Consider the following 27,833-nt stretch of genomic DNA (forward strand, 5'->3'; position numbering starts at 1 on the left):
TTTTTTTTTCATTATCCCAGTCCAGCATGAATCATTCATCACAAAGATTTAAACCATAATGTTTAGTCTGTGTCTGTAAAACTGTGCTTTCCTCACCCTGAAAGTTGTACTTTCAGGGTCAGGATGTAGTCAATGTGGTGCAGGTGTTGTATTTTCAGATGTGTCAATAATCTGGGGCTGGATGCTAAAATGTTGACATTTATGGCATTTACCTCCATTTTATCAGAGTGTTTTTAAATCCTCGACACTTTTTAACTACAAAAAGAAAAAGTCTGACTCTCTAACTGCTGATCCAGGGAGGGGGGCTTGATGTCTGCCATGATGCCACTCCTGGACTGATGACATCACTTGTGAAGTTAAAAACCATGCATCTGAATCAGCTCATTGATAGCAAATATCCAGTGAAGCCAAACTAGAAATAGCAGGGTTTTTTTATCTAATGAAGTTATGATATAGTTTTAATTTTAGATATTTTTAGTGCTGCCACCAAATCAGCACCCCGCTATATTAATCGTCTACAAAAATATCTATTTTAAAAACACATTAATACTTCAGTCAAAACAACATCTACAGTTTGGTCGACTGATGAACAGCAGAAGCTGCCCAGAGTCCTAAAACGCTGGTGTAGGGTGGTAGTCAGAGCAGGATTTAAACCAAACTGGAATAGTGTAGATGTCGCTAGAATACTGTGTTTACTGAGCTCAAGTTCTGTCCAGTTAGGTTGCATCTCCACTACAAAAAAGTACCTACTTAATGTGGGCGGAGTCATCACTGCACGTCTGAGTGAAACTGCGGTGACTTCGTTTTATACGTGACACACACGAGTGACTAGTGACTTTACACCACACTTCTGTAGTTGTTGGAGATTAACCCACATTTTTAGAATTGTTAAGTAGTTTTAATTTATCTACAATTCGGCACTGTTCGGCTTGTGCGAGTACAGCCTCCTACTCCACCGCTGATGCCGCTCGTGATCGCCGGTGCTGTCCCTAAATACACCACTCCACTTTAAAAGACTCCTGTTAAATATCGAGGTTTCCCTAGTAGTTGTTGGTGATTAACCCACGTTTTTAGGATAGTTAAGTAGTTTTAAGCGATCGGTAACTAAAATTAGTACCTGGTACCAGGTACTATGCTAGTGGAAACGCTACTTAAACCGTGGCGAGGCGAGGTGAGGCGAGTAGAGCTGGTGGAAATGCGCCAATAGTGTCAGTATATTGATCCCTCCTTAAGACATAAAAAACAGTAAAACAATTACTGATGACTAATAGTCCTTACAATATTACATGACACATGTAGACTTCCAAGTGCTCATGTGAGTGAGTCTGCTTATGTGCCAGAGTAGAGTTATTGCAAGTCATGGTAGATTGAGAGTGTTGGGTGATGGGTGATGTTTATGGCAATGCCAAAAAGTGAATCTGCTAAATGTCCCCAAATGCAGGAAGTTAGTCTCAATGACGTACAGCGCCATCCTGAGGAGTCTTAGCAGAGCCCTCTGATCTCTCTTGGCACAGCTGGCCTCAATGATACTCTCCACATTCAACACATTTTTTGGAATAAGCTTGGTCGTTGTTGCTTTGAAACATGTTGGGACAATGGCATAGTTCACGGGAAGGGTTGAAGATGTTAGTGCAGACGTAGCTGCACACCCCCGGATACTGGTGAGGAGAAAGTTTTTACCAAGTAAGAGTTTAAGAGAAATAAACATGTAGGTATAGTTAAACAAAATACATTTTGCAGAGTTAAATCAACACCTAAAGAGTTAAATGACCACTGTGTCTGAGTGTATTTGGTCATTATCAGAATTGGTGTTAAAAATAACTCTTTCATTCTACTCAATCAGTTGTTGTAATAACTCTGAAAGAGTCATTGAACTTTGACACTGCTGAATTTACTGTGTACTTTTGGAGGGGAGTAATATGTAAAGCAACACTATTTTTAAAATGATTATTTTAATCACAAGCCCAACACCATTTAGCACCTAACAGATATGACAAACACATGCTGACAATAGTCAACACACCTCTGTTGTGACGCAGCTCTAGCAGCTTCACTCCTCACTTCTTTAACACACAGTGGAAAGCCCCAGCATTTAGCAACAACACAGGTATAGAAGAGTAATGAGGAGTGTAGGACGAAAAAAAGAAAGAAAAGCATGAATTACAGGTGATGAAATGATTTTCCTGTTAGTCTCCAGGCCATGAAAGCCGGTGCCTCAACAGAAAGAAAAAACCTGCAGAGCTGCATTCCATGCTAAGCTTTTCCACCAACACGTTGCAGTGGCAGGGTCTGAGTGATGTTATGAAAGTCGGGACAAAATGAGATGTCATTACTCTCTGAATCACATTTCAAAAGCCAACATTGTGGGGGATTATAGGAAAAGATCAATGGGCAAATGTATATATTTGACCAAAGATCTATTCCTATAATTAATTTCTATCATCTATTACACACTAACTATAGCTGTTAAAAACTAACTAACGATAGTTAATTAGAAATACAAAAGTTTACTAAAAACAAATTTTATCTGCACAGTAGCTGCTGATCTGAAATAAACAGTCTTTTACAGTCAAGGTATAAAATATGTTTGTATTTACAGATTTTGTTGCATTATAGATGAGGTTTTGCATGAGGATAGGGAACAGAGGTTCCTGAGAAGATATCTCCAAAGAAATCTTGACATTTATCCTTTGTCTAAAACTCATTGTTTTAATTCAGAGAAAAAATGGCTCTCTTCTCACAGTCAAGATATTATTCATAACAAAAACTGTGTTTATCACTATAGTGACATCTATGGAAGAGTATTAAGTCAGAATAAAGTCTGAGAAAGTCAGAATTCATGCTGTTTTATTTTGTTTTCTTTCTTTCAAATGTTGGCCCTAGAAATCCAAGGCCTCATACAAAGAAGATTGTAGAGGATCATGTGTAATACAATATAATGATCTGTATCTTTTGACTGATACATTAACAGCAGTCTTCATATATAAATAGTGAATAAGAAAAAAACCAAACCTAAGTTGTGTTAAATTCAAAGATGTGTAAGGTGAGTCTACATAAATAGATATGGGAACCATATCATTTTATGTATTATTAGCAGAGTTTCAAATGTGAACTGAGTCCAGCAGTTATATCATGTAGATATGAATGAACGAGATTCACTCATTCACACATGCATTCCGGTGCTTCTGTTTTTAGCATTACACCTGCACCTGCCAAGTGTCCAGCGTAGGCATCAGGAGCAATTTGGGGTTCATCTTGTCCCAAGACATTTTGACCTGTGGGTTTGAAGAATCATGTATAGAGCCCTGAAATCAACCCCTTCCAACAGATTTGGTGTGACTGTGAGCTAGCCAGGTTTTATTCCAGGACAGGTTTAGTTCCTATAGTGGAATCTAAATGGGATCTGCGTCATGGCACAGATGGAAAATGTTTCCACACATTTTTGGGCGTGTAGTTTGACGCCTAACTGATGTGATTTATACTCAAGTAATTAGAGTAGTTTTAGAAGAAGGTGTTGTAGATGTGTTGGCATCAGATCACTTACCACTAGGTATCAGCAGTGAGTTGTATCCAGCTTCAGAGGTTTGCTGCGATTCAACAACCTCCTCACAGTGCAACAAGACACCTGTACTGTGCAAATCTCCTAAAACACAGTGTGTCTGCCCTGCAGAATTCTGCCTTTTGTTGAATTACAATTAGTCTCAGCATTCCATTTATTCACCTTTGACCTGAGGTTTCCTTTTGTCAGTTTAGCTGCCCATCAGGTTTATTTGAGGAGAATATTCAAAAGACCTGCATAGGCAATATGATATATTATACAGTGTTACAAAACTGCATATACTGGCAGATAGATTATTATTTGTTAATAATGCATTTTTTAAAAAAATCATCTGCATATAATCCACTGACTGCTGCCTTACCTCACTGGTGAGGTCTCAGAGTTAGCAACAACCTTAGCTGCCAAGTTGAATATTGAAAACAAAGTCAGCCATTAAGTTGGCTTCAGCTGAGCTGTTGGGGAGGAAGGTAGTGTGACTGCTGCAATGGTTTGTTTTGGCCAGCCAATCCAAACTTTGCTCAGAGACTGAAACAAAAGATAAAGCCAATTAGAATCGGTGTTCTTTACGGTCTCAAGGTCAAGACGACTGCAATGAACACAGAAGCTGACCTCATTCAGCAAACATATGAGGTCACCTTTGTTTGGCCCATGTACAGTATGTCGAGGTGTGTGTTCAGATTACATTCGCGTATACATGTATGTACCACTGTGTTTCAGTGTTAGGGACAGACTAATGCTGACTATTTACACAGAGACAGGGAACTGTGAGCAGTGGAGCAAAGAAAAAAAAAATCTTGTAATGCTGTTGAACCACTTTCGGTTAGGTTTAGCAGGTGATTAATACATTTCTTATCAGCAATTTATTGTACTATTGTCAACATGCACACACTCACACCCACAGGTTTGCCTCTTCCCTTATCTTAACCATAACCAGTTAATGTCTAACCCTAACTCAAATTCACAGATTATACTGCTAACTTTAACCAGACATGGACCAGGACCAGAATTTGGTTCCCATTAGTAACCAAAACTATCTCTCTCTCTCTCTCTCTCTCTCTCTGTGACTAGTTTTGTCATCTTCTGTTTTAGTGAAATCTGGTGTGATGTGGAAACATTGTTAAAGTTAAAACATTGACATTCTTTGCTTTGTTTTGCTGAGAGATTATCCACTTAATCTTGATAAGTGGAAGTGAATGAGAGAATAAATCAGAAACCCTGGTGTAGTTTCTTTATGTGTAGATGTGTGTAGAAAGGTGCAAGTAATGTATGTGATTCCAGTGTGCAGAATGATCTAATACTTATATTACATGTGCTTTTGTTAGGCTTTCCCAACACATTACATAACTGTAAACAAAGATCTTAAACCCTATGCCAGTGTACACTGGCCCATGTTGACGCTCCTAAAGACTATGAGTTTTAGAGAGGAGAGAGCAGGGCAGGTTTGTTTAGTTGATCAAGTTCTTAGGAAAGCAGGGGAGGAGGAAGCGGAGGATGGAGGTGTGGTCATTATCAGGTGGAATTCCCCTGAACTCACCTGAGTCCGTCCCCCGCTCCTTTACCACAGTATAAAGGAGCACTCACTATTATTACACAGTAAGACTCACTCATCTTGGATTTTCTTGGCGTCATTTCTTTCTTTGCATCATACTGTGGCTCAGGTAAATGTCATTATTACCATTGCACTGATATGCTAGAGTGGTCCAGTGTAGAAGTCTTACATTATAAAGTTATAGTAAAATCAATTTGTTAATTACATGTTTTTCCTATTTTAACTAAAATATATATGTATTTTAGATTTTTTAATAAAAAAAATTTCTTGTATGTTTGTTAGTGTCTCCATGGCGTCAACGTGCCTGAGCAGCGTCCTGACGCATGCCAACCTCACCATGTACCAGGCTGGTATCTCTGATGTCCTGCCATTGCAGCCCAGTGCTCTGACATTCAACCCATCGTACAGCGGCAACATCAACAGTAAGAGGAAATCTTATTTCTGTCTATAAGTGTTGAAGATTCATTTGTTTGTGTGTTAAGCAAGAGCAAAAGAAAGCTGGAATCATTTAAGTGCTTTGAAAGCATGCAAGCATGTTAATTATTGTGTTCCAGCCTGGGTTTCGTAGGCGGTTTCAGCTGAAGACTAATCCTGCAGTAAACACAATCCTTGATTTTCAAAACTCGCAGACATCAAGACCATTAGGTCACTGAACTTTACTTGGCCCCATTTGGATGCAGTTAGTTTAATAATTGACCAGATAGTTAATGCTTAACTTATCATATCAGTCAACACATTGTTGTTAAAACAGCTTGGGCTTTGTTTGAGAGACAAATCCAGACCAGGTGATGATTCAGAGTGGTATCAGTCAATAATCCAGATTGCTGAATTTGAGGTTAATTGAAGAGGAGGAGAAGGAGTTGGCAGGTTGATGTAATTAATTACAAGATTATGATTATCTCACCATCATTTATTTTTTACGCTTAAGTGCATTAAGCACATTAAAGCACCATACATGCTCTGAAGAACATCAGGCAATTCCTCCATCCTTTTTTGCAGATCAGTGGTACAAGCACGTCAGCCCAGTCTGCTGGTCACCTGACAGTGTTCTGGAGTGGATCAGCGACCATGTAGAGAGTACCAAGTTTGATGCAAGCACCCTCAGTCTAGACTGCTGTGCCATGGACGGACCTTCCCTTTGCCAGATGAACCAGGACCAGATGATTGGGATCTTCGGCCCACAGCTTGGACCACACCTTCACCACAGTCTGCAGGAACACAAGGCCAAATATGGTAAAACTGCATGACATATGTCTAGCTATGATTCAGTACTGTTACACAAATGTGCTGTTTTCAGTTGCCAGCAACTTAGTACCATATGTACTCTTTTTTACTTGGATGAATAAAGATTGTCGCCTGATTTGTATTTATTTTTTGCTCTCCAGAGTTTCAGACCCTCACAGGACCAGAGCTGAACGAGACCTGCCAGCTTCTGGACAACTTCCTGCACAACCTAAACTTTCCTTTGCTCAGCACCGTTAAAGTTGGCCTGGGTATGTATTCCACGGAGATGAAAGACGCTGACTTAGAACGGATAGTGTGAAAATCTGCGTACTAATACAGCTACTTCATACCAACAGATGACGTAGTTATCAACAAACGGGAGTTTGACTACAGGGATGAATATGATCTGACCAGTTTGACTATGGAGTCCATGATGCCTCTTCAAGAAGATTATCTGTCTGATAATCAGTCTGACAGCGAGTACAGCTCCACCTCAAACAGTCAGTATTTAACATGATTCTCATGTTTGCTATCACATTACTCACCTACCTCTGTTTACCAAAAACGTATTATATAACACAACATATTTCTCTTGTGTTTAGGTGGCATGTGTGGCTTTTCGGGCCACAGCTCCCCAGAGTCTGGCAGTGGTGAATCGGACCCAGAATTCTCCTACCCACAGATTACCAGTGAGTAAACAGAAAATAGTCACTGTTTGCATTCCACATTCTCAGCAGTGTTAATGAGTTTAAGTAAACACCTGACAAAACTATTGTGTTGGCAGAGGGGCACATCAAATCTGAGAAAGGAGAAACTCGCCTGAAGCGGCCACGGGGGCGACCTCCAAAAGTCAGCAGAGAGCACAGCAGCAATGATTACGAGAGCCCTAAGAAAAATAAACATGGTGAGGAAATGTTTGGGAAAGCTCCAATGCTGTATTATGCATCATGTAAAACACCGTTCAAAGAGGATGTGTACTCGAGCAGTGCAGATCCATTTTTCAAGCTATACTTTGCATCTATTTTGCATCTTTATCAGGCTGCAGATGCTTATTTGAATTCTGTTGAGTATCACACACAAAGACACATTAAACTCACTGTGCCCTACTGTTTGTGGTAGTTCCTCGAGGCACTCACTTGTGGGAGTTCATCAGGGACATTCTGATCCATCCAGAAAGGAACCAAGGACTGATGAAATGGGAGGACCGCCGTGAGGGTGTCTTTAAGTTCCTCAAGTCTGAGGCTGTGGCTCAGATGTGGGGCCAAAAGAAGAAGAACAGCAGCATGACCTATGAGAAACTCAGTCGTGCCATGAGGTGAGTTGATTCATCAGCTTTACACTCTAATCTGCCTGAATCTTTAATGTTTACAGAGAGTGACCAGTACTGTGGCCAGACCTAAAACACAAAATAGTGTAATTTAGACACCCATTAGTGAGATGATTTCATCTTGTATGGTCAAATTTAGAGATATTGTCCAGTAATTTAGGATTGGACTGTCAAGTTCAAAACACTTCAAAGTCTAGCGGACACAGCTGGTTTGCTAAGGGCACACTTCAAGTTTGTAACACAATCTTGTTTTGATCAAACTTAAGTTTCATGGCTAATTCAGTGGATGAAGCTGTGTTCCACGACAGTTTTCATAGCATCTAGTTACCTCTTGAATCCTGATCTTGATAAGTTTTTGTCCTAATCCTGGACTAAATGAACCTTCTCCACCTACAGGTATTACTATAAGAGGGAGATCCTGGAGCGAGTTGATGGCAGGAGGCTTGTATACAAATTTGGGAGGAATTCTAGCGGCTGGAAGGCTGACGAGTCTGGCATGGACGTGAGGCATTAGTCACAGAATTTGGGGAGAAAGTCACCAAAAACCAGAAAAGGTGTTCTTACAGGAGCTACATGTTACTCACATGGCCTGTTTGAAAGTAAACCCTGCCTCCCTCCGATGTTTATGACACTAACTTCCTTTAAGAAGGAAGGTGTTGCAGAAAATGTAAGCCACTGTTTTTGGCTCTAGTAGGTTTTATGAACCAATATTATCATTGTGACTGTTATTTTGTATTTTTATTTCTAAAAGAGAGTACGTGCAGAGTCCTTAAAATGGTCATCATTTTGTAAGTTTGTTTCGGTAAACACTAAAAGGCTGTTTTTTTTACTGAAGCAGGGCTAACTCCTTTATTTGTTGATTTGTATTATATGAGCATTGTTGCTCTGAAAACATTCTTCACTTTGATTTTTTTATATATACTTCTTTGAAACTGTGAAACTGACATCCTCAGTTTTGTGTGTAAATACATTTTTATGTCGATTTGAATGAAGGATCAAGTCAGAAACAGTTTTTTAGGTTTACTTTTTACAAGTAAACCTAATGCGAGCAATCAAGACAGAACAGGGAGACAACAAATGTAGGTGATGTTACTTCCACTTAATACAGTAACAATGTGCACTACATGTCAATTGGTATCACTTATTATAAAGTGTGTTTTCACAATGTTTGAATTAGAAGTAAATATATCACTTCTTATATGTTATAACCACCTGTAAAAACATGTTGTAGGCATCAGCAACAGATGAGTTTTGTGCTGTTCAATGTGATTGTTTTAATGTTAATTGATGATTGTATTTGTATTCACTGTGATATCATGTATGTTGTTAATTGTTAAATATGTTTTTTGTTAACAAAGAAATACATTTTCACATATAATAACTGCTTATTTTCCATTCTAAGCTCTGCTCTGGTATCATATCAATCAGATATTATTTGTATAGCAGATAAAGTCTAAAACAAAGACCCCACCCACCCATCACCAACCCCTATCAACACATAAAGTGAGTTAGAGAAATGAAACACACCTGATGAAACCTGATGAATTGTGAGTGACTAAAATGGTGCAAACAAAAGGAACTGGATGGAACTGACATGCAGATTTTACAGTTTTAGGAAGTTTGGCATGTAAGATGACCCAGCAGTGACATTACCATAAAGACATTTGTGGCAAAGGTTGATTGTTTTGAATCAGTCACAGTCTCTAACAGCACAGCAACAACTGCTTTGTCATAGGATTTCTACATTTCTACACAAACAAAGACATTGTCTGCATCTTCACAATGGTCCCTTCAATCATAATAGTCTGCAAAGTGCAGTGTGTGTTGTCCTTTATAACCAGCCATTTATTAATCAATAAGAAGTTTGACCACCAAACCGATAAATGGTTCTCTGGGCATCAGTAACAACTCAACAGTATTCAGTTACGTTAAATACATACATACCAAAAAAAAAAAATGTAATTTCTGTAAAAGTCCTGGTTTCTGAAACTGTCACATGCAAGTCAGTCACATGATAGGATGCCATGACTTTGCAAACCATTGACAGTAAATCTCGGGGATGTGCAAATTTTGATTTCAGTTGAGAAACTTAAATGTTCAGCTCACCACTTAAAATATTTTGTGCCAGGCTTGGTTTGCACTCTGTTTGACAAGCAGTGCTCAAGCGACGGAACAGATTTTTGATTCTCTGTGGCACATGGAGCCTCAATGCTAGATGCTTAGATGCTTAGATGTCTTAGATGCTTTCAGGTACCAGACTTTGGCACAAATTGATTTAACATGAGATGGTGCTCTACCTAACCCTCAACATGATGATGTTGTCTCAAATGAAACACAGCTGGACTCAGCATGGGCCACATGGTTGGTGTAGTGCTTAGCACTCTTGCTAAGGAGTTTGCATGTTCTCCCTGTGTGTGCGACTGTGCGTGGGTTTTCTCTGGGTTCTCCGGCTTCCTTCCAAAAACATGCAATATGGAGGTTATGTAAATTGGACATTCTAAATTGACCATAGGTGTGAATGATGTGAGAGTGTCTCTATGCCTGTGGTCCTTTGATGGACTGGTGATCTGTCCAGGGTGTACCCCGCCTTTCGCCCTATGTCAGCTGAGACATAGCAGTAGATGATGGATGGATGGTTCTAATGATGTTTTTTCCCAGCCATGCTTTACCTGCACTAAAAATGCGGACACGGAAAAGAGAGAAGCGAAAATCCCCTTAAAACACACAGAGCCATTGTATAAACAGGCCCCAACACTAAATCTTAAGATCTCAACAGAGTAGTGCCATAAAAACCTGTAAGACCTGTCCACTTGGATTGTTTGACTAAGTGCTCGTGTTACACCACAAGGCTCCTTTCAACCAGCAATTGGTAGCTGGGACTGCACACCTGACACCATTATGCAACAAACAATTGCATTAAAGCTTTCAAATGAACCATATAATGTGGCACTTTTGTATAGAAGTCAACATGCATGAGTAAAAGAAGAGAGTCGTTGCTGGTTGACTGTGCAGGTGCTTTCTCTCTCTCTCTCTGTCGCTGTCACTCTCTCCCTCTCTCCCTCTCCCTCTCTCTCTCTCTGTGTGTATGTGTACATTGACATTATAAGTGACACAATCATTTCTAAGTAGTCTTTATGATGTCACTGACAGTAGACACACTATCAGTCCTTCATTGTTAGACTTCCAGCAGTATAACTGAGCACTGTCTGTCTGCTTCCTCTAACTGGCACTGGCAGGTGGAGGTTTCTGGCCTAAGCTCAGTGTACAACAGGTCTGGCCTGTTGGAGATGACAGCAGATAATAATCTCTAGTCTGGCAGCAGTTGTTGGCACTAAAGTTGGCTCTCATTACACAAACAACCATGTCTCCAGTCAAATGACACTGATATCTGATGGCGCTGAAGCAAAGCAGCAATGTGGAGATAGTGGAGAGTCTAGTGACATTCATCACAGTCCACCTTTGCTGTCCTTGGATCTCTAATAAACAGAACTAAGAGTGAAAAAGGTTCTGTCGCTCATCGTATGGTAGTGTTTTACGTCAGTTGTCATCCATATTGTTGCATTGCTGTCTTTGGTTATTGTGTTTTGCTATTTGTGTCTCCCCAGCTGGAGCAGAGGATTGACGCACCAGCACCTGTAACTTTCTCCTCCATCCATAACATCTCCTTGAAAAGTGAGAAATCGTGCAACAGTGGTGTGATGCAGCCTGCTATACTGTGCACTTAGCTTCACAGAGAAGTCTTACAGTGTGTGGCCTCAATTCAAATGCATGTCTTTGCACTCATCATCAATTTGATCATAAAAAGTACAAGGTACTCTCATCTAATCACTAAAAAAAACAATTGGTGTGGCCGGTTTAAGCTGGCTGAGCCAAGCAGTCACAGTCCAGCCTCAACCTGTGTTATCAGTCAATTTAGCTTTATTCACTGTAGTGCACCCAGGTCACTGTGCTTTGCGCGCGATGTTCACTACTACGTGTATATGGGTATGAAAGATAGAAACTGTGCTGCAAATGTGCAATGTTTAGTTTGAGTTTTGTGTGAAAAGCTCCTTCAGGCTGTCACAGGTATTATCTACAGGGGCAGGTGTATGATATGTAACTAGGAGAACTGGTTTTTATCATTTGTAAAGTAGCTTGGGGGCGGAAGGCTAAAAATAAGGCTTTCAAACTAATTTTAGGTTTTAGGTTAATAGTTAAGAGGGAGTGGGGATTTTCTGCAACCCCTCCAGGCAACTCAGAGAAATGTCAGTGTGTTTATTCATTTAAATGATCAGATTCTTGCAGCAACCAGGTTTTAATTGTGAATAAGTGACCTAATATTTAGACCAAAAATCAAACAAAATGATTATATATTTTAAATAATTACCTGTACTTACTTTATATTTTGCATAATTCTAACATTTCTTTTGTAGATGTAATCTGTTGAAATATTGTATATTGTTTTGTTCATATGAAAAACTCCTTTCTTTAATGTGTGTTTGTCTCATAATCTGTTAGCGCATAATTATTTATTTTTTTGTAGCAGATGACAACAATGACAACAATGAACGATGAACCTGAGAACAGATTTGCAGATTTGTAAAGCAGAATTCAGGTGAGATGATCACACAGCATGCCACACAGTAATTACCCTGCCAATTACAATAAAATGTACACATTTAAGTCTGATTATTTACAATTATCTAAGCGGCCTGAAAAGCAATCATCCATCCCTCCCTCAAAACAATAACCCTCGACTTAACTCTTTGTGAGGAACACACAAACAGGTGGAGGAGTAAAAGACCATAATCACTTTGCTGTTTGCCAGCAGTGATACACATAATCAGTGGGAACATTTCACATGTCCTTACTCAAACTGATAAATCATATTTTAACAATCCATCCACCACCACTTCTCACTTAATTGAATCCTCTGCCTACTGCAACAAACCTGATCTAACGTGCATTCACTGTTAATACCTGTTAATTATCTAGCTGATCATAGCACTCCCACACACACACACACACACACACATTGAGGTGAGAGTGACTGCTCTCCTCCTTCTAGGTCAACATACCAGTCGAACAGGTAGATTTGGCCACTGGCCAGAATGTGAGTGTGGCACGTAGCTTACGGGAAACTTCATAATCAGTGCCAGAAAAACACGCTGGGAAAGAAATGGGGTGGAGTTTATCTGCAGTGATCTCAGTGCATTGTCACCTGGTAAACACAGTCATTATGCCCTTCCCCAGGGTTACTGATTAAACATCCATGCAACTATAACAAATTAAATCACACACAAAGACAGAGCCATGCGCACTCATGACACACTAGTGTGCAGTAGGTCACTTTTACAGTATATCTCTGATCTGATGCTGCATTATGAATAATTATGTGTTCATCAGAGTCAAGACTAATCAAACTCCACGCAGAGAGAATCTCAGTTAAACCACACTGTGTAGGTATAAGCAGCTTATTATACATCTGACCACGTCATTACTCTGGAGGTGAGACAGGGGCATGTTGTTAAAATACAGATGTTTTTGGCAGTGTTGACTGATTTTATTGCATTTAGTATGCAACTCCTTTTAAGTCTTTTCTCTCTTTTTTTGCAGCATAGAACGTTGATCATATGAAGGGACGGGTATGCAGCGCAGTTGCAGTGGAACAGCTAAGTGAAGTACACTTTCAATCCAAAAAGGTTCATACTGTCTTCTTGGTCACGTGATGTTACACGTGACGTGTCTTCCCTCCTGTTTTAAAGTCATCAGCTCTGAAAGCAACAAACACCACCGCTGGATCCGGGAGGCCATAGAGATCTGGGAAGGGCCCTGAGGACCACCAACCTGGGATGAGGGATGTTACATCCTTTCACATGTCACCTGGGATGCTGTCCCCAACAGGACAATGTCACATGTAACATCACGTGACCTGATCTGAGGAAAACCACAGCAAGTGGTCAAAACATGTCAAGGTACATTATTTTTTCTGTTGTCAGACTGAAAGAAACTTTTTTTGCAGAACTGTCCTGTGATTGGTAATTTTTTCCTGTAATGGGTCAGTATTAGTAAAGCCCGTAACCCACAACAATCACTTGATTTACATCATTCTGAGTTTCCGTGTGATTATTGATTGATGATGTCCAGAAAAATCCTGCCTACTATACCTTCAATAACTCCTGTAGTCAGATGAAACACAAAGAGTTATATGAATCACTTGTTTATAAATACTACATCATGGCCAATGTTTTGCTTTGTGGAGCTTCATAAAACAGATTTCTGGGCACGTTCTTGTGTCAGCCTCCCGGACACGATTAGTGATCCTTGAAGGTTGCATTAAATAAACGCCACCTGACCTTTGCAGAGGAGAAAAAGCATGCACTCATGTACTGTACTGAATAGTTCACCAGGCTGCACGACATTGCCAACCTAAAATCGCTTGACGGTCAACAGTTAAAGTCTAAAGGTTCCTACTCTAAAAATGAAACAAAATGTTTAAGCTTTAGAAAAAAGCTAATAGTGGATGTAATCACAAACTAGTGTTGCTATTCAATTTCTGTGATCCCACCCTCCTACCTGGTTGACATTATTTCCCGTCAGTATCATGTGTGAGTATCGCTTGACACTGATAACGCATTGTGTGTTAAGGTAGAGACTGCTCCTTGGCTATGACACTACTGTCTCCTGCCAGGAAATATTTACTGCCAGGTTTTTACAGCCTTTACTGACAACAGTAAATGTTGCTGCTGACTTAAGATACTGTACGTCAGATATATGTTATTTGGACTGGATGACCTTGTCTATGTTGGGCCAAGACAGCTCCAGTTATTGACCATTTGCCATTTTGTGGTTGTGGTTTTAAACATGTATTAGTTTGGGTTATTTGTTTTCTCTCTCCACTGGTTGCTGATTGTGTGAACTGTTGGGTTTCTCGCTATGTTACGTCTCAACCTTACGATGTTAAGTGCCTTGAGATACCAAACTTAATTGAACTGAAGTCATGATGGGGAGATAAATAAGGCATTACAGAGATTTAAGAAAAAAAAGAAAAAAACATTCTGACTCAGCTTTTAACATTGACAGATAGCGATTAGATGATGAATGCACTTGTAAGTGATGGTGATACAAAGAGTGGGTAACTGGATCCTTTAATTATGAATGAATTATTTCATCGTTACATTCAAGAAATATAATTCAGAAATGACATACCAGTCATTTATTGCAGAGCTATTGTATTATATTATATATAATACATTATATATATATATATATAATATATATAATATATTATATTGTATTGTATTGTCCAAAAAGGTTCATACTGTCTTCTTGGTAAAATCATTGAGTTAGTTGGTTAGATTATCTGTAGATATCGTTCTGTTTGGTGGGATGCTGGGGGATGCAGACAGCAGGGGGCGTAGTTATCCCCTGCTGTCTGACAAACCTGCATAAAACAGGAAGCCAAGACATGTCACATGTAACATCACATGACCTGAGCTGGGGAAGTGGTTGAAACATGTCAAGGTAATCCAAACAACTTTTTTCATCTGTCTGACTGAACAAAACAAAGCTCAATCCAGGTGTGCAGGCGTATAGACTCACAGGTTGGTGTCAGACTGGTAATGATGAGCAAATGAAGCTTTTGTGAACCACTTGAGCCACTCATAAAGCTTCAGATAGAGTGACCTCTCCTGGCAAAGTACAAGGCTGCAGTCATGTTAGGCAGGCTGAACAGGAGGCTTTTAATTACACACACACCTCAGTGAGCAGTGTTGGATAAACTACTTGCTTAGAAAAGACGTTTTGTTCTGTCTTTGCTTTGATTATTTGATGCACACACACATTAAGACTGAATATTATGTTCTATTTACAAGCAAAGATTAATGAATGTGTGTATTGTGTTATTGAGGAGAGCGTGCCGGGAAAATTTGGCATTAATTTTTCAGTTTTTGGATCGAGCCGATTACTTAATTTGCTCACAACTGCTCCTCATTTGGAAAATACTTGCTCACAAGTTGCCAGTGACTGACTGGACCGCAAACCAGGCGTTGTGCGTCACATGATTTCTTTCGCACCAAAGCAAGCTTTGAATTAGTGTTTTTTTAGGAATTTTAGTTCAGGGTTTGACGCACATATCGAAGCTTCAGTGCCACATTGCCGTCATTACAGACTGGCAATAATACTTTACTTTGTAAGAACCAAAGGAAAGAAGTGGCATTTGGCTAGTTGGCGCAGAATGGAGAGGGAGTTAACGTCAGTTTAACATGTTTAAGGTCATTTATTTGAACTCAAAATAAGAAATTTGGAGATGAGTGTGGAAACAAAGACAGACAGAGACATGCCAGGTCTACTCATTATATAATTATATGCCAATCACTAGCTGAGGTTCAACAGCAAAACTAAGCAAGACACTTAAGCTCAAATACAAGTTACAAAACAAACAAACGTAATACCTACAGGAAAAAGCATAAGAATATAAAGTGACAAGTTGCAAATATGAGTAAAATAGAAAAGACAGAGTAAAGCTCTGTGCTCTGGTTTGTCTCATTGAGCTGCTCAGGCTGCTGAGAGGAGTTTAAGTTAATGAATTTATAATAAAATATACGTTTAAAGCCTAATTAAGATGTAAGAAGTACATATATATATATATATATACTATATATATATATATATGTATATGTAGTATATATGTACCAGTCACAATATTACATATTTACTCAACCATGGTTTTAAATGCCATTCATTTCATCTTGACACTTACAACTAGATTTACAGCATAAATCAGGAATCATCTTCTAACCGTCTAATGATGATGACATGATGAAATGATGACATGTTGTCACTGACAAAGCAACTGGACCAGTCACCTAAACACAATGGGGCCTATTATGATTACACACGACAGAAGTTACTGAAGTGTCAGTTTACTGAACTGAACTGAACTAAATACACAGCAACTTAATACTGAATGAAAGCAAACACGTCCCACAAGTTTAGCTTTTAGATTTTTCTAGAATTTAAGCTGTTTTCTGTCTCATTGTGTGAACTGTTGGGTTTCTCTTCTCTCTATAATATTGTAATGATTTTTGCCTTACTATGTACAGTGCCTTGAGATAATGTACGTTGTGATTTGGCGTTTACAAATAAAATTGAACTGAATCGCATAAAGCTTTTGAGGAGGAAATGAAAGCTTCTCTTGCTTGCTAATGAAAAAGAACATCTTTTTTGTTCAGAAAACCAGTGCAGGATTTTTATTTATTTTTGAGGGAATGTATTTTATTTTATTTTATTTGTGATTGTTATGTTAGCATCCATTTTACTGAGAGCAACCAGTTGAGCATGATTCTTTTGTGAGTGGAGTTTCCTGGAAGTGAACAAGCCCAGTTAACCGCTCATTTGTCACACCTCTTTAAATTACACAAACAACATGAAGGTATTTTAATTTTAAAAAGTATGATGCAAAACTGACAATGCACTAAGGGATTTGTTCTACCTCATTAGGACCAGGTTTTTTTTTTTATCTCCATGAGGAATAATGGTTCTGATAAGGTACTATCTATCTCACTAACTATCTCTTTCTCTCTCATTGTTTTCCTCATAGTGAAGTGAATTACATAACAAATTCCCAAAACTATGTCTGCCCTCCTTTGTGAGGAAAGCACCAGATTATCACTGGTGTAACTCTATTGTTGCTGTGCATGTGTTCTTTTCCTGGCAGCATGTTAACATTTTGAGCCAACATTTTGATAATTAGTCAAAAGTCCTTTCCTTGGTTCCCACACTGTCTGAAGGAATAGGAGAATGACAGGTTTGTTTGTCATTAGGCAAGCCTTAAGCACTCAGCATCACCACAGAACTGACAATGAACACTGAGACTGCACTCTTCGAAGGTGACACCTGACTGTGGGTTTATGTGGATATATGTCTTTTTAACAAATGTCATAAGGTCCAACTCTCGAGGGAGACCACAGCATGTAAGGCATTTAAGGGATATGTGAATTCAACCAAGTTAAACCATCAAATGATCAATTTAAATCTTCAGTGTAGGAGTAATTCCAATGTTACAGATTCATTGAGTTAGGACATTAGTATTTATTCTCTTATTTATTATGATCTCATTTGTTGTGTGTTTCGCTTGTGTTTTGTTTTAATACTAACTGTTTTAGTCTGGGCTTCTACTAATGCTGTGTTTGTTTTTATGTGTGTTGTTGTTGTTTTTATGTTACAGAGCTGGTAAACATTTTTTCCATTGTTTTTTCACAACAATGGCAATTGAGATCTATCTATCGGTTACCTGCAAGGTGAAGCACAGGTTAGACACGCCCTCAGGATGACATCCTAAGAAAGGGGCTCTCCGACATAATGACACCACAAGTGTCAGGACTTTTCATACACAAAGGTAGATTTGGGTTACTTTACTCAAACATTTAAATACAGCACATGGTTAAAAGCAGTCTAAGGACTAAAAAAAAAACCTCTGGCAACTGCAGCCCATTTAAAAACAACCTTGTTGACCAAAGTGCATTTACAAACATAAACACCAAGTGAGGAGCAAAGACATACACAGCACAACTCACACTGAGTGGAATGCCAAAGAGAAAAAGTTCAACTTAAAAACAAGTGATGAGAGCTGCCTTATGTGCAGCAGGTGTGTGTTACCATTTGATCCAACTAATTCCACATACATACATACATACATTCAATTTAAATTTGTGTACAAATAAGGTGTAAAATACTATACCAAAACAAGGAACTTTAATGACATGAGATTCATCTGTAATCCGAGTTTTAGTCATTTTATAGTTGTTTTCTGGTAGCTGAAGATTGAATTTGATTGGAAGGAACTTTTATTACTTTTTAGCAAATTGAATATGCATCAATGTTGGAAAGAAGCAAAGGGATATGGTTAAGAAAGTAACTGGACTAGACTATATATATATTTTGCCTATGAGAATCAAAACCGTGTGGAATTGGTAGACAAAGTAGTTGCTAAAAAAAGTGGTTATTGAGTTACTCACAAAAATTATAGAAAATAAAAAAAGTTCTTAATTCGATTAATAGATTGCTTAAATGCCTCTTACAGAAATGATTGATTTCTACTCTGTAATTGATCTCATTGTTTAAAAGGCCTGCAGAGCCACATATCATCATATATATCACTATACAGGTGTCATGACTGACAGTCGTTTTGATAGAGGATAAATAGCAAAGGCAGGAGGACACCGCCTTGTGGTAGACCCGTGTAAGTACATATAACAGGTGATGTGACTCGTTGAATGTTGACAAATAAAACTGTTGCCTGTCAGTGAGGTAGTTATAAATCCATGTTAACCATGGTCTTGTTATTCAACATGTATGTGCATGTCTGTGTGTGGCATCATAACAATGCAATGTCACCATGGGGATAGTGTTAATAAGATGATCTGAATCACTCGCCTGTGTTCAGCAATCACAACAGCCTTTATCACTGATGAGCCCCCAAAACAACCTCCCTGTACAAAAACCTATACTTATTTTTTTTCTTGTACTTTTTTGACATTGAGTGACATGAGGCTTTGCTACTGCATAGGTGGTGTGAAAAATGAGATGTGTCAGTTTTAAAATCATCCACAATCCTAAGAGATTAACAGACCAGTTGAGCTACACATGCACGTGGCTACTGAAGGCTTGTCTGAATACTTCTCAAATGGGGGCCCATGGCACATGGGGCAGAAGATTAATTCAAAAATTGATATACACCGACAACAGTCCTAATACTCTAATATTTGACTTAGTGCTTACAAGCCAGTCAGGGCAGTGTGGCTTTGTGTGAGTTGGTCAGGTCTAGGTTTAACCACATCGTGTGCCAAAAGAAACCAGGTCACCATACTGAATGACAGGTTGAAGAATGATTCAATCAGGAGGACGAGGCATCGTTTTCACACATTAAATAAACAAGAATGTCTGGTTTAAGGTGTAACTGCATGCATGAAGTCTTAAGCTCTTAAGTCTCGTGATGTGACGTGTCAACTGAAAAACAACAACAGACTACTGAATCTGTTTATTACTGAAAGAACTAGAAAAAAAACAGAACAGACACAGGTTTGTGATACACAAAAAAAGTGTGGACTATCTCCAGAGCTTATCTCTGTGTTTAGAAATTTAAGGCAGCAGCTTCAGTTCTTCATCCGTGTGCTTTAAGAAAATGACGTCATGTGTTACGGATTTTAAAAAAAAACAAAACAAAAATAACATCTGGAACGCTTTCTATGCAGATGCACCATCACTGACCAAGAAAGTCACGTGTTCATTGTACGTGACTTGATCCGGTCCTTTAAAAAGATATGAATGACTTAGGCATTAGAAATTAGAAAAGCTGACACGCACTCATTCATCACTTTCTCACAATGCTCATCGTCATCAACACTAAGTGTCTCTGTCCCTCCCTCCCTTCCTTCCATCTCTCTCTCTCACTTACACACAGACACATCAGAGTGGAAAATACAGTAACAAACTTAAGTGGCTTAATATTCTATATGCTGTACATGAACATAGGCATTTGCACTTTAAACTGGAAATACTCCAAAACATGTAGATTAAAGCACTAATGTCTGAAGTGTGAACCAGGTGTTAGGATCAGTCAGATAATGTGTGAACACAAAGCTTGATGACAGCATTATTACACAGGAAAGGGTGACGGTAGAAGTGAACTATTATATTTTAGCACTAGGAACGGCAACAACAAAGCATTAATGGTGATGGTAGATGGGGCAATTCATACTGTTGATGGGGAAACCCACACTGGATCCATTTCATACTGGATCTATGTCAACACAGACAGAGGAGAGACAGACAGTGAGACAGAGCTTTTAGAGTTAGCAGTTTATGTACAGAATTCATAACAATTCACTTTCCCAATCAATGAAAACACAGAATTTTTGTTAAAAGATGATATATGTTTGACATTAATTATAGTAAATAACCCATTGCTAAAATTCCATGAATTATACACCTGTACAAACTCCACCTTAGTTATCCATGGCACCATTTTGCAAATACTTCTTCAATTTTCTTAATTTTATCATTAGTTTTAAAACAGGTTTTCATTACAAGGTGATGTCAGATCACTCATATCCCTCAGAACAGATACTAAAGGGGTTTTAGGCATGTGCTGCACCCCGACTTTAATATTTTACTATTGAATTTTTAGTGATCAGTTTGTTATTTAACTGTGATTCGAAAATACTTTACATAAAAATGAGCATGGTGATGGATATTGCACAACATCATACACCTCTCAGATACAAAGGCTCTCCTTATCACTCACTTTGTTCATGGCAGAATGTCAGCCAGCTTTTCATGATAATACTCATAATTTTCTTTACAGTCCTCCCACAGGTTCAGCGGTTCTTCTTCGTTTTCCACAAATGTATCCCAGGTGTAGGAGAAGTCCAGAGGCTTCATGATCCTCAGTTTACAGCCAGCAGCATGCAGGGCCCTCAGCCCCGCTTGAATCTCTTCTTCCTCCCACTCAAACAGCCGCGCTGCAAAAATGCTCAGCTTGATGTTTGTCCTGGCCTTCAACACCTCAGCGATCTTCCCTGCACAAGTGGAGCAGGGACTAGAAGACACATACCTGAGAGGAAAGTTTCATAGAGAAGAAGGAAAATTAAGTGTAGGAGGGATTCAGGATTTTCTATACATTACACATTTTTAATTTATTTTTGAATCATGTCTCTTACAACTCCAATTTTATGAAAGCACAATAATGATGGCGGTAAATGCTCTGTATTTATATGGCGCTTTACTAGTCTTGACCACTCAAAGCTGCTTTACACGACAGTTTCTGCCATTCACCCGTTCACTCACACATTCATAGAGCGCATCTACTGCATGTGCAACTTGTTTTTTCTTTTATTTCATACACCCATTCAAACAGCCAATAACTGATTATTAAAATTACAGCTAACTGACATGATATGACTGTACTGTACTGCCCTCCAGTGGCAACATTGGTGAGAAAGTTTGACACTCAAACTTGCATCAGATCTTTTAAATCATTTAAATGAATCTAAATCAAATAATTGAGCACACTTGTTTGCTATATGGATTGTTTCAGTGAGTTATACACTGTATCTGACAGTAATATGCATTACATGCATTACAACCAAACAATATAATATTTCATATGCATGTATCATGTAACATTGGAGTTTTGTTTTGAATTGCATTTGACCGTATATTTATAGTGCATATTACTCTAAATAGTAGACTGGGGGATAGATCGTCTACTACAGCACAGAGAGTTTTGATTAGAGTTGCATTTAACAGTTTTGTTGGTCTAACCCTAACCACATAGCATCTGACAATTTAAGTATGAAGTAGAAGTATGTACCAGGTAATTGTGTATTTAAGTGCAGGGTCGTAGTCTGGCAGGCACTGTGTGAAGAAGGCTTCCTCAGCATGAGCACCAGCATGCTCATCCTCCAGATAGCCCCTCAGAAGTCCATCAGCTGTGTTGCCTGTATCTACCAGGTAACACAGAAAGGTCTTATTGCGACCTGAGGAGTACTCCACATTCTTGAATTGGAACTTAAACGCAAAAGGATCAATGCGGTCCCTGAGGAAAACAGAAGAGAGGAAAAAAACAGTTCACATTCTGACATTGTGCAAAGCCAAAAATAGGAGCTGGGGAGCTGACCCCTGTTTCAATCAGACGACAGGAAGATTCAGCAAATACAGTGAAAATACAGTTATTTTATACAGTGTGACCTGTACTGTATAGAATTTGTAGCTCTAATTAAGATGAAAGGGTAGAAGTGTATGAGTGCAGATTGGAAGGTTATAGTTTTGAAGTCAACAGCCGTACACGTTGCACTTGGTAAATACGATAATAACTCAAGGGTTTACTCTATCTGTATGACATTGTTTTGAACTGGACTTACCCTTTGATGATTTCAAACGGAGGTAGTTCCATTGGTTCTACCTTAAACTCTCCATTTTCACCATTAGCCACTGCACCACCATTAGCTGCTGCCTCAGCTGGAGGAATTTCTCCATTGTTTTCTTTTTTTCCCGATTCATTCTCCTTTACTCCCTTGGTCCTTTCAGCTGCTTCTGGATCTTTTCTCTCTTTTCTTCTCGTCTGTGAATGACCTTTGTCAGCCATGGTGGAAAGAAATGGCTGGCAGGAAAATTCAGAAAACAGAGAATCTGTGCGGAATAATTATAGAACAAAAAGTCAAGACGTAGAAAAAGACAAGATGTGAGGACAGAAGAGATGAGGACAAAGGATCTGAGGTAAAATGACTAGACAGAAGACATGAAGGAAGGGAGGGAGGGCAAGTGAGAGGGGGAGGAGTGGACTGGTAAAGATGACAGGAGAGTTTGGAGGAAAAAAGTGGTGCAGGGAGCTAACAGGTGTGTTGGCAACCCAGGCTAATGTTATAGTAACAGATGGTAAATCTGTTGGTTTACTTACTGGCAAACTGTGGATATCAGACTGTTCTGATAATCAGAATAAAACCAGCTAAAATGAATACATTTAACAAATGAATAGACATGACTGACTGGATTTAAGAAGGGCAATTAGACTCTGGGTAAGATACTGTATAAAAACTCAACATCAGCAACTTCAGTCTAAAAATATCAACACTGGCCTTTAAAGGCTCATAGGCTGAACCATGGTAGACGCACACAGACAGCTGCACCTCACAGACCAAGAGGGTCTATTTAAAGACTTTGAGGATTGGGGTTGGCTTGGCTCAACCTTTAAATTTGAACAGGTAGTGTGTGTGTGTGAGTTTTTACTACCACATAAAACACAGGCAGAACCAGGGCCGGATTACAGGTCGTTTACGTGTAAAACACGTGCAAAACACGGAAGAAGCCAGGACACATGGGGGTTAGTGGACTGTGAAGTTTTGTGAAGAGAAGATTCTGTAATGTGAACACATTCAACACAAAAAACATAACTTTTAAACCCAAGTGTCAAAGTGAAGTCAAAGCATGTACCGTGAAACTATCTCTCCATCTCCACTGTCCCAAAGAGCAGACAAAAAAGACATTGCATATGAACAGCCTCTTTGTCCCCCCCCCCAAGGGCCCCTCAGCGCTCAAGCTCATGCCCTCACACTTGAATTCAGGAGGAAGCAGGTGTGGTCGTATGAGGTGAAGTAAATTCAGTCTACTGACATTTCCTTTTCTAATCCGACAATGATAGGACTGATTATTCTTTCTGACTGTGCATGGCTAAGTCCTAATTTGTGACATGCTGAGTGTACAACAGTAAACTTCAAACACAAGCCAATAATGATAAACGATGAATCCCACTCAAAGGGCAACAGTAGTGTCATACCACAGTGATGCAAAGCATGTGTTCAACAAACTCATCCATAATATGTTTTTCTTTCATTCAAAATCTAATTTGTTCACCAGTTCACACTTGACATTTCCACTAAAAGTACCAGGAACTTCTTTTAAGGAACTAAAACACTCCAGTAGACTATTGTTTGATTGTGGGTAAACCATCAGGGGATATTAGGCAAATTAGTGTGATGATGTGTGATTGATAGCACAGCCACAACAAGCTGTTGCACTCAGACCACCAGGTGGTGCCAATGTTAATTACAAACAATGACGTCAGTGATTTTTAGCGCAACTGCAACTGCACAGTGATCAACACAACGTTTCTGCAGATTTTCCACTGAAGAAGTTGACAAACTTCAGAGTGAGTGAGTGAGCGAGTGAGTGGAACAATGCAACTCGGATGCTGCATTCAGTTGATCCCTGAAGCAATGGAACCAACAAATCCTTTGTGTTTTTATACGTGTCAAAAATGATCATTATGAAACAAAAGTTGTAAAATCATCAGAAATCAGGTCACTAACAGACATTAAAAGTCACGGTTGTATAATTCAAATAAAATGCTCAAGTTTTAAGACAAAGTTTCAATTTAAATCTATTTCAAATCAATATAAATTCAATTTCCACCTGAAATAAAATAATGAAAGACAGTCCAATAAAAATAAGAAGGGATTCAAAAACGTGGGGAGTGGACATGATTATTCATGGCACAGATAAAAAGATTCTGCCTGAGGAAAATTCAGATAAGAAACAAGGATAAAAGCCCCAAAGTGACATCATTTCTGAAACATAGTGTAACTAAGGTGCAAATATCACATAAGTGATGTGATCACATCTACTGGTTGTGGAGAAAAGAATCACAGCTGAAGTTTGAACAGCTTGAAGTCAATGAATACATTTTTGTTTCAGGCAGGTTAGGTTACAGGTAAAAAAGATTGTATTTGTTGTGTATGATTCATATTTTAGGGTAATAACCAGCAGATGGCAGTATTTGCTTTTTATTTTGTGAGTATTTCTGATTTGCTAGAGTTTTTAGACAATAAATAATTGAATAAAATTGTTGTAGTCTATGTTCTAAAAGACATACACTTGATCAATAAACATAGAGTTGAGAGGATTTTAAGAATGTGGTCTGGTGCTTCTACAGAACTTCTACAGAAGGCAAAATTATATGGAGGTGATGAGTAATGAGAACCAGGTGGGCCTTGGCAGCTGCCATCACTACAGCCAGTCCCCTGCAGCACACACCATACAAAAGGAAGAGAAACCACAACAACAGCAAAAGAGAACAAAACTACAAAGGAAACAAGATCCTCACAAGTACTTTATTGTGAGGTTAGTTAGGTTTCCCTGCACCACATGCAGTTAGCCCATAAAGCTGCTGCTTGGCTTTTAAAGCAGAACTATGCAGGATGTTTACACTAATTTAACAGTTTCAGAGTCACTGTATTGGTCTTGTTGTGGAGAGATGGAGAGTTGTTTTCACTCCCTCTAGCATCTGTTAGCGCAAAAGCAGCCTTGCAAGATCAGGACCACCAACCCGGAGCCCTCAGAATCAGGAGGTCTCACAAAGTTTTGTGTCTTGCGATGGACTGGCGAACTGTCCAGGGTGTACCCCGCCTACCGCCCGATGTACCTGAGATTGGCACAGCGCCCCCGCGACCCTCTGGTGGAGGAAGCAGTGAGTTTTTACAACAGTCAGGATAGAGAATGGATGGATGGATGGTTAGATGTTTACGGAGACTTGCAAAGTTCTGGTATACATAACCACCTGTACATTTTCCCCATTCTGACCTCTCACATTTTAAAATGATTTTACTTGCTTTTAAAGTACTTACTTAAATTACTCCAAACTATCCCTCTGACCAGCCTTATCCATGATTTATTTGAACCATGAACTCGGTTGAAGCTTTACATCAGAAAGGCCTGTTTTTAAATCCCTTCCTAAAATGCACCTCTGTTTCTTAGCTTTCAACATCGTGTGAGATGTCGCTTTTAGCTTTTATACATTGTTTATGTTTTACTGTCATCGTTTCTACTGTTCATTTGGGTCCAAGTTGCGGGAGAAGCAGTCTCAGCAGTGAGGCCCAGACACTCCTTCCCCCAGCCACCTCAACCAGCTCTCCTGGTGGGACAAACTGCATTCCCAGGCCAGCTGAGGGATACAATCTCTCCAGCGTGTCCTGGGTCCGCCCCAGGGTCTCCTTCTGGTTGGGTATGGCCAAAACACCTCCCCATGCAGACATCCAGGAAGCATCCCGACTAGATGTCTGGAGCAGCGGCTCAACACCGAGCCTCTCTCGTATGTCCACCCTCTCAGGATGAGTTCAGACACTCTGTAGAGAAAACTCATTTTGATGTTCTTTCTTAAATGTGCTTTATAGATAAAATTGGTTTGATTGGGCCGTGTCATAGCTTATGATTGCTCTTAAGCATTGACAATTGTAGAAGGTTTTTGAAACTGTGTTGTTAACATGCCCTAAGCAAGTGGTGGAATGCTTCTGTGTTACAGTACTATTTGAGAACACCTATTATGTAACATCTTTCATGGCCCGTACTTCCCCCCGCTATAAGTTTTAGATACACTCAATCACTTCTATTTCTTATCAAACACCAATAATATATGTGGGAACGTCTTCTTTTGTCACACCGTGCTTTGACAACCATGCTCATTGTCTATATTTATTCTCTTGTCCAAGCAGCTGCTCTGTAAACCAATCCCGTACAAGTAGAGGGGACAGCTGCATGTCATTCCACATACGGGGACAGGAGTAGCTCAGTCAAACTGAGAAACGGAGTGAAGGAGATGACTGGGACAAGCTGAGAAGGGTTAAAATGACCAAAAAGACACCAACCTGAAAGCAGTACCTTGTTTGTCAACAGATTTCTGGAATACCACCACTTCAAGGAAAACTTGGCACAATCGTTTTTTCTTGAAGCAGAAATGGCAGACAGCAGCAGTCCCCCGTTGTCATCCTACATCATGGATGAGGAAACGCTGAAGAGAAAACAAAAGGAGAAGCTAAAGAAGTTGATGGCGACGGGGGGCAACCCAAGACCTGCTCGCTCTCTCCTTTTCTTGTCACTGAAAAATCCTTTCCGCAAGGCGTGCATCAGTATTGTGGAGTGGAAGTATCCTGTTTTAGTAAAGGGTCACAGGCAGATGGATGAAAAAAAGGACAAGACGTCCTGTGATTGTTGCTGCACAGTTTGTGTGTGTGTTTTTTGGGAAAGTGAGGACATTTAGGCTGGTTCTATTTGGAGGTTAAGTCCCGGTTTTATAGGATTAGGGTTGAAGTTAGGATTATGGTAAAGGTTAGGCATTTAGTTGTGATGGATAAGGTTAGGGAAAGGGGCTAGGGAATGCATTATGTCTATGAGGGCCCTCACTTTGAATGCTACACAAATGTGTGTGAATGCATGGCCAACAAAATCATGGATTAAAAATCTCCACAAATAATAGACAATTTACTCTTTAGTTGATTATGATATGTCATATAATTCTGGGGGTTGTGAAAAAGTCAGCAATTGTCATCATATCTCATATTTGTTTTTAGTGAAATTGGAACATCTGCTGTATATGTGAACCACTGTGATTTTGAAATGTAGGCTTCCTATAACTTATTGTCAGACCTTTTGAGATCATCATCCTACTGGCCATCTTTGCCAACTGTGTGGCTCTGGCTGTGTACTTGCCCATGCCTGAGGAAGACAGCAACAACACCAACAGCAACCTGGTGCGTCAGCATGCTTCTGTTGTGTGCATACGTTGATATTATTTGAGTGAAATAGTATTTATTATAATTCATATGACTTGTATAGTTCTTGAGAAAAACTGAAAATGCAGTGAG

At 39.3% G+C, this 27,833-nt stretch overlaps 3 protein-coding genes across 8 annotated transcripts in view; 2 read left to right on the top strand and 1 right to left on the bottom strand.

Moving 5' to 3' along the window:
* The first annotated feature begins 5,130 nt into the window (after positions 1-5,130).
* elf3 (E74-like factor 3 (ets domain transcription factor, epithelial-specific)) lies at positions 5,131-9,037 on the top strand. The gene is made up of 9 exons (XM_044022917.1): positions 5,131-5,217; positions 5,391-5,530; positions 6,108-6,341; positions 6,494-6,601; positions 6,689-6,832; positions 6,935-7,021; positions 7,117-7,236; positions 7,452-7,647; positions 8,056-9,037. The coding sequence occupies exons 2-9, from the start codon at positions 5,398-5,400 to the stop codon at positions 8,171-8,173; spliced, it is 1,140 nt and encodes a 379-aa protein (XP_043878852.1). The 5' UTR covers positions 5,131-5,217; positions 5,391-5,397; the 3' UTR covers positions 8,174-9,037.
* A 3,931-nt stretch (positions 9,038-12,968) lies between these two features.
* The window catches only part of LOC122768110 (dihydropyridine-sensitive L-type skeletal muscle calcium channel subunit alpha-1-like), a 34,507-nt gene continuing 19,642 nt past the window's right edge, over positions 12,969-27,833 (top strand). For 2 of the 6 annotated variants that reach the window (XM_044023843.1, XM_044023845.1), the window contains exons 1-4: positions 12,974-13,146; positions 13,255-13,613; positions 26,866-27,114; positions 27,614-27,719. In XM_044023843.1, coding sequence (XP_043879778.1) covers positions 13,606-13,613; positions 26,866-27,114; positions 27,614-27,719 — 363 coding nt within the window. In that variant the 5' untranslated portion in view covers positions 12,974-13,146; positions 13,255-13,605. Of the gene's footprint in view, positions 13,147-13,254; positions 13,614-26,068; positions 26,285-26,865; positions 27,115-27,613; positions 27,720-27,833 lie in introns of those variants that run through there. The other 4 variants (XM_044023841.1, XM_044023842.1, XM_044023846.1 and 1 more) reach the window with 4 other exon arrangements.
* Positions 19,664-22,988, bottom strand: apobec2a (apolipoprotein B mRNA editing enzyme, catalytic polypeptide-like 2a). The gene is made up of 4 exons (XM_044023850.1): positions 22,563-22,988; positions 22,013-22,237; positions 20,945-21,253; positions 19,664-20,440 (listed from the first exon to the last, which is right to left on the bottom strand). The coding sequence occupies exons 1-3, from the start codon at positions 22,784-22,786 to the stop codon at positions 20,950-20,952; spliced, it is 753 nt and encodes a 250-aa protein (XP_043879785.1). The 5' UTR covers positions 22,787-22,988; the 3' UTR covers positions 19,664-20,440; positions 20,945-20,949.

The sequence above is a fragment of the Solea senegalensis genome, linkage group LG4 (genome assembly GCF_019176455.1).
Source record: "Solea senegalensis isolate Sse05_10M linkage group LG4, IFAPA_SoseM_1, whole genome shotgun sequence".
Classification (NCBI taxonomy): Eukaryota; Metazoa; Chordata; class Actinopteri; order Pleuronectiformes; family Soleidae; genus Solea; species Solea senegalensis.